The 12,526-nt window shown below is 40.4% G+C and overlaps 1 protein-coding gene across 1 annotated transcript in view; it reads left to right on the top strand.

Annotated features, from left to right (window-relative positions):
- Positions 1 to 3,832: 3,832 nt before the first annotated feature.
- Positions 3,833 to 12,526, top strand: part of LOC139283058 (guanine nucleotide-binding protein G(i) subunit alpha-2-like) — a 54,869-nt gene continuing 46,175 nt past the window's right edge. The window contains exon 1 of the mRNA XM_070903001.1: positions 3,833 to 4,620. Within this exon, the coding sequence (XP_070759102.1) occupies positions 4,503 to 4,620 (118 nt within the window). The 5' untranslated portion in view covers positions 3,833 to 4,502. The remainder of the gene's footprint in view (positions 4,621 to 12,526) is intronic.

The raw sequence follows: 12,526 nt of genomic DNA, 5'->3' as shown, positions 1-12,526 counted from the left end.
GTTTAGCATATACACTGGAAAATGTCAAACTGTTCCTTTTAAGATGAGCTCCTACTCCACTAACTTGTGCTGCTGCTGTGTATTTTAAGGTTTGGAGGTGTTAACGGTCTCCCCTCTGACAGAGCAAGGTGCAAAACCACAGAAGGTATGTGGTGTGTGTGAGCACATTTATCATAACATTCCTACACAATATGATCTAGATGTATATTTTTGTTATTAATCACTACCTGATTAAAGCCCCAGAAGATGCAGTATGCACTGATGACATGATCCTCATGAGGCGATCAATATCAGAGAGGCAGGTTTCAGGTTGGGAGCATGTTTATATGGATCCTGGCCGCCCAGATCACTATGTAAAAGACTATATTGTGCACAGAGTTTTCTTTTCAGTATTATCGCGTAAATGACAGCGATAAATGGTACTGAAGACCTCATCAGTGGGATTGTACAGATCAGTGTGATAAATGAAATGAAAAGACGAAGGTTGCCACTCTGTTTTTTTACCTGGAGGATTTGATGTGTTGTTTCTGAACATTTACTGGAAGTAATCAGAGATAACCAAAACATGTATTAAAAAACAACAACAACAGGGTCACTTCATGAAGTGGTTAGTAACAGTTTGGTGCCTGTAAATATTTCTGTGTCCAGCACAAGCTTGATCCCTGACAGAGATGACGGACATGGGATTACTGTGTCTTTAACAATCTTGAAAAAGTTGATGGTTAGCAATAGCACTTTCCTTTGATAAGCACAACCTCTTGTAGCCATTAATAAGTTGAAACATAAGCAAATGATTTGTGAGAAATTCACGTGTTTGATAGATGTGATTTAAGGGCATGTCCCTTTTGCGTAACTAAATCATTGATAAATGAATCAATCTCATGTAGATTACGAGATAATTAGCAATGTATCAATGGTGTGATATGGATGTCTTCTCAAACACTACTTGAAATAACGTTATAAGGTTGACTTTCCAATGAGCCCCTGCCATCATTAGTTTCCTCCTCTGGTCCGTTCTGTAGATAAAACGACAAATTAGTTGGATGTACTGTTGGAGGTTTTTAAGTGTCCGTGTTGTTTAAAAAAGGAAAACATGGCTCCACTGTATTTGAACTATAGTATATATATGCATTTGTGTTGTTAAACCTGGACCTATACTCCGATCAGAAGTATAATTCAAGTGTTCGTCTCCTACCATTGATGGATCAACTGTTCTTCATGTTTAATGTTTAATCGGCCGTATCAGTTGAATCTGATTCAGTGATGAAATGCAAGATGCAAAACCTGTTAATGATTGATTTTTTTTCTTCTATTTGTCTTTTATAGTCAGTGGTTTATCATCAGTGGTATAGTTTGGGTCATTTCGGACTTCCTTGCTGCTTCTTGGCAGACAGTAACCTACTAACTTGGAGTTGTTAGTGAGCTGGTATACTTGCCTACGTGTCATCGTTTTTTTAAATTATAAATTCTGTTACACCAGACTACAGTGAGTGCTGTATGGGTAAGTGAGTATTGTCTTGTCAATTTGTTACACAACAAACCTCTTTTAATCCCTTTTTTATTTTCATTGTATCTAGATATTTGGTTGTCTTTGTGTCTGTATGCAGAGGGAATCATCTGAATCAGCCACTGGGGCATAACTTAGTGTTTGTTGTGGTTTAACCAATGCAAGGGTTAAATTCATCCACAACTCCCTGCTTCTAGTTTGACCTTAGTTTTTGGCTTTATGGATGATAAAGCCATTCGGTAAATCTAATGTGTCATAAACAGTTTTTCAATGGTGCACACACACAAAAAACACTTCAAAACCTCACAACACGCAAAAAAAATATAAAATAAGATGCAACAATGTGAACGGATACACTGTGTTAGTGGCTGATACGAGATGATCTCTGAGGACCTCTATTTAGATCATGGTGTTGTTAGTCTCCCTCTGTGTGTGATTTATTGAAATGTGTATGATTGAATAGTAACATATTAAATATTGACATCGGCCAGCATTTATAAATAATGTATATAAATGTATACCCTTTATATTCTATATGCATATCTAGTTTGTACAATGTAAATAGCAATTAAAGTTTTAGCCCAATTAAAAATATAAATGTAATCATTTTCAAAGTGCTTTTAAACCTTTTTGTCCTTTGATTCATGTCGATTTTTCTTGTATCTCTATATATTTTAATATGTTGCTGGCAGTTATTGTACTGTAAACAATGTTGCAATAAAGATAATGAGGTAACAAAACTTTTTTCTCCCATTGTCCTCCACCTCATTAAATGCTCTTGGAAAGAGGCGATTGGACTGCCTTCTAAGACTCCGTCACTCGTCTACATTATCATTTCTAACTGAAACACTTAATTAAAATGCTACAATTCCGTGACATTGAATCTATAATGCATAATTCAGTGTATTGTGTAGATTATCTGAGCGAATAAGCAGAATAATAACAGCTTTAATTGGACCACTATGGCTGTTAATTCTTCTCTTGAGAGTCAGGAGCCTGTCCACAAGGTGACACTATAGAGCTGTGGAAGACATTAGCTGTGGCGCTGTGACCATAAAGTAACAAGACAAGTTAGGGTTTTTATAGAGCATCTACTTAAAGCATTAATTATCTAGTTTGTATTGGCTCAGTTTAATATTTATTCATCAAAATTGGCTGCTATTCTAACAAGTGCTTTAAATAACAATCCTACTCAGCTATTTGTATAAACCAATTTGGATTACCAATATTAAAAATACAGCGACCACTAATGCCGTAATTTTGGTTTTTCTGTCGCCTTCAAATGCTCATCATAAGCTCCTGAGGTTGAAAGTCCAACATCCAACTTAATGCTTATTATATGTTTTTAGACTAATATAGAAACAAATCAAATGATACAATCTGCAGACTCGTATTTAAGTGGTGGACAGTAACTAAGCACATTTAATCATTTACTGTACTTAGGTACACTTTTGAGGTACTTGCACTTGACTTACTTGTACTCCACTACATTTATGAGGGAAATATTGTATTTCTTATCCTACAACACTTATATGACAGCTATTATTGATTACCAAGCTGACTGAGATTAATTCCAAGATTAAACATTTAGATAAACTTATCATCTTAGAAAATATGAAGCATTGTTATAGCAGATTAAACGACCCAACAGTGTATAAAGTAGATGCAATTGCTCCATCTCTCAACCAGCTACAACATTAAAATTGTACTTACATATTATTGCATCAATAACAATAATTAAATATGAATATAACATTTTTGAGAGGGACCACTCTGCATAGTGAGTACTCTTATTTTTGATACTTCAAGTACAATTTACAGAAAATACGTTTGTAGCTACTTGTAGTGAAGTAAAATTCTGAATGCAGTACATTCACTTGAAATGGAGTATTTTTACACAGTGGTATTTCTGCTTTTACCTAAGTAAACAATCTGAATCGTTTTCTCTCTACCACTGTTCTATTTTGTAGGCAATGAAAAGGGTGAAATCCACACAAGACATGGACCAGTTATTGGTGCTATGCTAGCTATTAGCTTGAAATTAAGCCTATTAAAAAATAAACAAACAAAAACGTCTCTTATCTCTCGTATCACATAAGCCCCCGATGTTGCCAGTTGGAACAGTATTTGATATGAACGCGAATGCTGAAGGGCTATTTTCCGACAGCTCTTGAAGGGAACAGTTGACTACATTTCCCATGAAGCACTCGGAGTGGGCGTTTTTTTTTTTTTGTTTTTTTTTTACACTGGTGAAGGTTGGCCCTGCTGCTGCTGTTGAGTTGGGAGGTGACGGCGCTGTCTCGCTGTTTGTCGGGCGGAGGGGAACTTCACGGCGGCTACGGGTGTGGCTTCAAACGTGATAAATCTCAACGCGGGGGAAAGAATGCGTAGCGGCAATAGGGATTAAAACAAAACAAAAAAAGATATAAAGCGGCAAATATACGTACATATAAATGGTTAGTGTGTGTCCGGTAGCCTAACTGGCAGCAGGAATCCGTGTGCTCGATTTTCAACAGCTGGAATACTTTTTTTTGCTGAACTTCGTGGCCCGTTTTCGTGTGTTTAACCTGCGCCGATGGTCTCCTGTAGGAACAACCGACTTAGCTAAAAGTACCCGAAAAAGTTCCCCAAGCTTTCTTTTTTTTCCCTCTCCGGTCTCTGGACAACTTCTCCTCTCTCATAAGAAACCCACCAACGCTGACCAACTGACTGAACAACCGACGAGTCTTTGGGGATTTTCGCACGTTAGAAATCCAAGTTCACATCGCAGAAGAAACTCGTTTGTTTGTTTTTTCTATGATTTTCGTCCCCTCTCGCGAATGAGCTGACTCCGTCACGTTTGTCGCCACTCATCAAAAAGGGAAGTCGCCATACTCAACTTCATCCCTTGTTTTTTTTAAAATAAGGGGTTTTCGGACTCGGCCGTGAATTATTATTTTTTTCCCAGGTGATCTTTTCCCACTAAGCAGCAGTCCTGAAGCGCGCTCTAGGAACCATGGGTTGTACAGTTAGTCAGGAGGATAAAGCGGCGGCCGAGAGGTCTAAAATGATTGATAAAAACCTGAGAGAAGATGGAGAGAAGGCGGCGAGGGAAGTGAAACTGCTGCTGCTGGGTGAGTAGTCTGTCACAACACTCAAGACTGACTTGCAAAAGGGTCATATTAATGGTTACTGACGGATTGTGCAACAGCGTGAAATACTTGACCATTCGTACAAATATGACCAAGTATAACAGACAAAAAGTCTTTAATTTAGCTGCACCAGAACTCTTTGAATAGTTCGGGCTGAGTGGTCACCCACCTCCCTGAAGGGACAAACGTGGCAGCAGCAATACCACCAGAAAGGCAGTTTTTGTGAGTGCAGTCTTGTGCACTTGACTTGCCACTGCACCATAAGCTCACATGTTTAAGAAGTAGCACGTCCTTGTGTACTTTTCCTTCATTCTAGCCTCTGCTTTGACCTAAAACATATGATCTTTATCGGGAATGTTTGGGGTTGAAACAGCACCCTGGAGCACATGTCCTGCAAGTAAGGGTGTTGAATGCTAAACCCTGGATGTTGAGTGAGAGATCAGAGCAGAGTGTCTGATTTTCTTTTTTGACAGGACAGATTAAAAAAAAAAAAAAAAAGGCAGACTTGGAGTGGTTTCCTCCCGCCAGACCTGAACTGAGGGGTCAGAGACATGACAGGGTCTGCTTGATAATGAGAGGGCTGCTGTTTAGACACAGGGTGAACACCCCTGACTGTTCCCAGCACTGGCTAGACCCCCCCCCTCTCGCTCACACACACATGTATGTATGTATATATACACACAAACAACTGATGGAAAGTACTGCTTGGTAGCAAAGAGAGAATGACACTTTCCCAGGCTTTTAACTTTCTGTTTGAGGGGTTGAGAATACTACATAATGGTCCTATACCATTGGAACAAGGCTCCTCTGAGCTTTAAAACCTTACTTGATATGCAGCTCATGATGCGGAAAGAAATGGAGTAGCAATTCTCATTGGCTGCTTAACCAAATGTTTGTATGAATTATAAGTTGAAATCGGTAAATTCCTGCATCAATGTTATATTTCGTCCCTTGCTCATTGATTTACACTCCAGAAGTTACTTCAGTTATTGCCTTAAGGGAATTGATGCAGTTTTCTAACTAAACTAACATTTAGTGTGTTCAGAGTTTTATTGAAGACACCTTGCCGAACATATGCTCAGGTTTAAACGGATATTGATCCCGTGAAGCAACTGGAAAGACTTTCTTAAGATTTTGTTCACTGGATTAACATTTTTGGTCTACTAAAAGATGATGTGGTGGAAAATGAATTTACACCCATTTTCCATCACATGATCTGAGAGCATCCTGTGTTTTGCCTTTAACTAAATTATCAACAATCTATTAAAATCTTTTAATCTTTTCTTTTTTTTTTTAAGTACTTTATTTTCTATTTTGCACCACTTTCAAATGCTTCTCTTTTCTTTCTGTAGCTTGGTTTAAATCTGAAATAATGTGGATATTTAGCGCTCAATACAGCCCATGCATTTTGTAACAGTTTTAATCACTAAATAGATTTTCCGTCCTCTTTCCAGACAGAAACCAGAACATTCTGCTTACATTGATAGGAAACACATACTGTGTTTTTCTCTCCTGGGTCTTTGAAGAGACGGCTGGTTGTTAAGTTGTGCCCCTGGTTAGAAGGCTAATGACATACTCTGCTCTGTACAGCAGGTTTCATATCAGTAATTACCATCCGGTGCAGTGTGTGTTTGTGCGTGTGTGTGTGTGTGTGGGGGGGGGTTGACAGGAGTTATAGGAGCGGTTTGAATTTAAATCGAGGGTTTTGAATGAATTTGTGCGTAAAGACTCGCATCATGCAAGTAAGAGTTTTCCCCTCACTTGTGCATTTTGAATAACACGTCACAGCACGTGAAAGCTGCACCCGGATATAAACCTGGAATGTCTTGTGGAGGATTTCTGGTCTCTAAAAAGTGAAATTTACAGTTATCTGAAGGGTAAATGCAGCTGTGTGTTAATAATACCTTCGAAATTGAACAAAATTCATTGATTCTGTACTCTGTTACAGTTGCATGTTTTTCTTTTTGTACTATCCTGCTGGTAAAGACAGCGTTTCAGTTTAATTTGCATTATTCTTTCTTGGAAGATGTAGCCCTCTGAGTAAAGGGTGGCTTTTGTTGCAGTTTGTAGTCGAAGCTGAAATCGTGATCTATCTATTGAGTAGCAGTATGTGCGATGGAGGTGCGACATCCTTCCAGAGGTGCTACATCACGCCTCCAGGTATGCTTTTCAGCACTCACATCTGCCGCCATGGTATCTGTTGGAACAGCTGAGAAAAGTCTCACTGCTTCCTACACGGCCACACTAAGCACTAAGCAGCATGCTTGATAAAGCAGAAACTTGTTGATTGTAATCCCATGTCCCCTCCTAAAGCAAACCCAAGAGACTCTGAGATGAAGTTTAGATTTGAAACACGAGCCTAGTTTCTACTTAAAAGCAGAGACGGAAATGATGGATCTCTTTTTGAATCAACTCTGAATCACTGCCTTCCTTCAACAAGTAGGGGAAGTCTAACCTCAAAAAGCTTTGTTTTACCTGGTGCAAACAAACACATTCAATAAGGAATTTTCATGGTAACTACTACCTTTCTCTAATTATGCCTTACCAAAAAGAAGTGGGCATTAGATTGTGTTGTTTTGTTAGTTGTCCCCCAGAGAAAGCCATTAGTTAATGTAGCAAAGAGGACTTCACACCGTTGAGGCTTAAGCCTTCATTAACAGGAAGCACTCATTCACAGGCTTCCCCGCTGATTCTGGTCTTTTTGAATGACATTTAATCTCCTCCCCGTCCACAACAAAAATGTTGCTGCTCACTTCAGTTGATTTTTCTCGAGTCTTTGGCTCACTAACCTTTTTTTCCCCCCAGCTAAGTACAAATGAAAAGTTCCTTTTTGGCAGCGTGTTCTGCTTAAACTGTGAGAACAGCAGCCTGGTAGTAAGACATATCTCTGTATGATTTAACTGTATACGCATACACACACATACACACACACACACACACACTTAGGTGTTAATTGTACATAAACACTTTTGAGGCTTGACAGGCATTGCTGTTAAGCAAATACATACTGAATGCATGCAAGTTGCCTGTTGACACAGGAGAAAGGAACGTCTACTTCTAACACGACTGTATAGACGTGTGTGAATGTGTGTGCACATCAGAGAAGTGTGCAGCACATGTGTGTAGTGGAATACATCATGTTCCCCCCACAGCTGTCAGCTTGACACACTAGAGGTGATAAATGAAGGAAAATAAAGACCGTTTTATCAGGCTGCGGTGAAAAAATGCTGATCTTGTTCTTAGAAGAGAAACAACTTGGTCTATTTTAAGTCTTAAAAATAACTGATAAGGCAGCACTGTTATTCATCTCCATAGAGGATAGTAGACGTGTTGTTCTTTTATGGCATGATATACAAGGCATGCACTGCAGTGCACATTATAGACTCAGTTTTTGACTCGGCCGTTGCTGCGGTGTTTTGAATGGCTTGGATTCCATCACATAGTTCCTGGTGGTCACTGCAGAAAGGCTGCCACATGTAACAATGTAAGGCTGACACACTGTTTAGCCCGCAGCCAGATTTTATTCATGATCAAAGAACCAAATGGTTAACCTAAAATGAAGGCGCAGCCTCATGACATCGCTCATACCCTGGGATGGCAGATGTGCAGTTAATGTTTTCAGGCTAAGAATATATTATCTGTGTGTGGAGAGCGAAGTGTAAAGAGAAGCTTGTGTAACTCCAACACCATCACTGTGGCTGTTTTTTTTTTTTTTTTTAACCAGTTGTTATTATGAACCAACATTGAATTTTTTTAACCACAAAAAAAAACACATGACATGAAATCAGTCATTTCCTCTTCCTCTTTTACATCTGGTCTCTGCAGTGTGCGTGAGGATGCTCGCTCATTAATCAGCGAGCTTTGCTAAAGCCTCGGTCAGGAAGTAGAGAAATGGACTCCCAGCGAACATTTAAGCAGTTATTGAAGTGCCATACAAATGCCAAAAAGATCAAAAAGAGTTGGCCAATGTAAATGTGGCATAACTTCCAGTTTTAAAGACTTGCTGATGGTATCTGGGAATTGTTACCCGTTTGTCAAAACACCAGATATATGCTGTTCGTAACAGCTGCATGAAGTGTAAGAACTGGCACAGGCCACAGAAACAACAGTGGAATACCAATAGCTAGTTTTCGATCTCGCCGTCACTCTTTGAGAGGTCTGTCTTGCCTTTATCCTGCTTTTCTGTCTCTTACTGCATTATTTAACCCATACACACAATACTTTGCCCCCATTAACTTGTTGCATGAGGCTTATCAAAATAATGCTTGTCTTGCAGTAAGTGTCACATCACCTGGAACGACGCTTGACCACAATACCCATCAGATAAACTTCTGGTATGAAAATAATTGGAGGTTATCTTTTCAGTAATGGCCTTTTAAAGGCTTAGGCAGTAATGTAATTCATAACAGCTCCTTATAGCTTCCATTTATTTATTTGTAATGTTTTCTTTTATGTGCTTCCTTTTATTGTTTTTATCATTTGTTTCTTGTGCTTTTGCCCGTGTACCCTGTAAAGCACTTTGGGTTGCCTTTGGCTATGATGTGTGCTATATAGATAAATTTCCCTTCCCTTGCCTTTTGAGAATTTATGTTTTAAATGTATGTATTATTGTGTTTAATTTCCTTGTTGCAGTGAAAAGCCACAGCCGAACACATTTTATCAGGTTTGAACCACTGTTGCACGTCTTCAAAGGCAGTTTCCTCCTGTGGGTTCCAGTAGGACAAATAGCTACCTTCATTTCTCTTAAACGCTTTGATTAGGCAACTTTCTCAAAGCTTAGCGCTGCAGACGCAGTATTGATCAGAGAGAGAGAGAGAGAGAGAGGGCCTCTATCGACTCTTGCCCAGCCACTGCTACCATTCGTGAAAGCCATCAATCTATGCTGAGCTGAGCTGGGAAACCTGAGCTACAGTGAGATAGTATGGTTAGAGAGGCAGGGAGCTCCAACCTCGCTCTGATCTGATCCTGTTATTACCCCTTTGCCAGTTGGTGATTAGAGGCGTTTGACTGGTCTGTAAAATTCTGGAAAGCTGCTCCCGCCAGGTCCAATTCCCTTTCCATTTCCTCTCATACCTCTCCGGGCTAAAGGGGTGTGTGATCAGAAACACACAGAGAGGTAAAACATAGTAGGAGTTTAACCTTTTGCATGAGGTTGCAGTATTTATCCAAAAAAATATCCTGAAATAACCGTGAAGACGTTTTTCATATCACATAGGTTTATTTTGTGTATCTTGTGCTGGATGAAAGAGTTAAGTTTTGTAGCCCAAACTTAAACCTCTACCACAGTCACGTATTTACTGTAGATAGTCATGTTTGATGACAACACAAGGTGACATGTTCTGCTGCTGGTCAGCTCATGTGGTCAGTGCTGCATAGACACTGAGTTCCTTCTTCTTGTTAAAGCCTGTCTCTGAGTTTTAGTGGGTGTCAGGTGTAATTACAGTTGGCTGATTATAGAGACCTGGGTTTTCTCTGGCGAGTCAGACTGACCTGTTCCTCAGGTATAAACAGCTCTACGTCTGAGTGCCTGCTCTGGCACTTTCACAGCTCCCCGAGAAATCTCATCTGAACATCAGCTACTTAGCAGCTGCATTATAACTGATATTTACAACAAGCACTACTGGCAAAAAATGTCTATGGGATTTATCAAATGAGCTGCCGCCCTATGTTTTAGGGTGACTTGACCGTGTTTACTCAACAGTCTGTGCCGCAGTGCTGCCCAATTAGCTGTATGACGCACTGGATAGCAGATCTGCGAGTGTGTATGTGAAGGGGCCGAATATCCTGCAATTACAGGGAGAGCTCCGAAGATAAAGCCTGCTCCTGCAGACTGTGTGTCTCAGTGCGAGTCTACTGGGACATGGCTGCACTATCCTTTCTGATCTGGAAATACTGATGGCTCAGAAAATCCACCACCACTGCCTCAATCCCTACCTTTACACATGTTTGCTTTACACCTACATTATACATACAGTAGCATAGAGTTGAATGTTTTAGTGAGGAAAGGCAGTTTGTGGACTTTTTTGTGTGTGGCTCTCGAGGTGTGTGAGTCTTAACTGTTTCACCGTGGTTCTGGTCACCGCAGGCTGTGAAGATGTTTGACACAGGACCAGATCAGAAGCCTAATTCTCTGTGCACGTCCTCTACATCCGATAATGTGTGTAGGAGGGGGAAGTAGATACTGCAGCGTGCCTGCAGACAGCCCTGCACAAACACCGGAACTGTTGCAAAATGCAAAGCTGTCTGCACGAGAGACACAAGGACGTAACACAGGATAAAGAACGTACAAATGAGTTTTCTTGATGTCATTTTTAAAGTGTCAGTTCACCCAAATTACAAAACTATCTTCTAGATCTTCTCTACTGACACTTCTGGAGTCAGTCCAGTACAATGAAGGTGAATGGCATTTCCTTTGTGTTGCTCAAAGCACTGAAACATTTATCAACTTGTTTTGCCTGAGTTTATGTAATTCTGGTTATTTTGGACACCTGGCACACCTCACTTTTCAATAGGAACTGTTTTCTACCAGAATTATTAAGATTAAAAAATGCTGACAGCTGACTGCTTGACAGGGGTGGTGAGGAGATGAGAGCTGATGAGCTTTGTAAATGTTATTCTTCAATGATGTGAGAACCACAAACAAAGTTACATTCACCTCCATTGTATTGCGGTGGTGGCAGAACTGTCAGTAGTGGAGATCTGAAAACTTGGGTAAATAAAACCAAATGTATCTGCATGACTAGATACCACTAGTGTAAAAGAAATTTTTTATTTTGTGTTTTAGAAGAACTGACCTGCTCATGCACATGAGTGAGTAGTTTATTCCATCTTTCTTCCATATTTTGCCCCAGAGCGAGAAAAACCTTTTTATGTTCCAGCTTCAACCCAAACCTCATTGACATTATTCTGCTAAGTCCATACAGTGCTTCCTATTTATTTTGAGTCCTGGAAAAACACAATTCACTCCTCAGGTTCATGACCCTCCCTCTCCATAGCATCACCAGAGATGTCAAAGTTCCCCTCTTTATATTGCTTACATTTTCAAGTGCCTTTGTGGAGCGGGGGCTGGGGGCGGCGGCTTTCTTTGTCTGACCATGTCATTAAACACACATACAGCAAACCATTATCCCCTCTCTCCCCTCCCACAATCCATTTCCTTCTTTTTCTTCTCAGTATAGGAAATGAGCTCACTTCACTTCCCCTCCATTCTCATCGGGGTTATCCTGTCATTTTTCTGCACTGGGAAGGTCTGGTGCTCCTGGGCTTCCCCGGGGGGGCCAGCAGCAGCTCTCAGCTTTGTGCCTGTGTATATATGTTGAAACCAGCCAAAGTACAGTTAAACAGTCTAATGTCAAAATGTTACCCACAGGAAGAAAATGGATCCAGGTTTCAATGGAGGCTGTGACTCTCTGGTGCATCCTACCCTCAACAGTCTTGGAGGAGAAGTGGGTGGTGAGGTGGGGATGAAAAGGGAAGAGAGAGAGGATTAATTTAAATTACGACAAAATCACAGTAGAAAAGCTCTGTGAGATAAGGATGGAAGCGGAGGGTGGGCCACGCTTCATATTTAATCAAGTGGACAATTGAGCATGTCTGTATAATCAGCAGGGCAACTTCACTCAACCACAAATATCCCTGCTGCCCTCGTTCACAGCGCAGTCTTGGTTTGATCCTCTCAGTCTCTTCATCTGCTGTTCAAACGTGTTCTGAAGAAAGCTCGGAAGGACGAGCAAAAAGCGCGCAGAAAAGGGAAAATGAAAAGGCAAGACAGTTTCTATCTGATGAGAGGACGAGCTACATTAGAGATTTAATCTTTCAAAATGTCGTCAACAGGTGGTGTGTCTCTGTGTTTTGTTCTGAGTGACAGTGTGCTGCAGCGATGTGAGGT

Source organism: Enoplosus armatus, chromosome 3 (assembly GCF_043641665.1).
Source record: "Enoplosus armatus isolate fEnoArm2 chromosome 3, fEnoArm2.hap1, whole genome shotgun sequence".
Classification (NCBI taxonomy): Eukaryota; Metazoa; Chordata; class Actinopteri; order Centrarchiformes; family Enoplosidae; genus Enoplosus; species Enoplosus armatus.
Note: the sequence above shows the minus strand (reverse complement) of the source record. Positions and strands in the feature narration are given on the sequence as shown.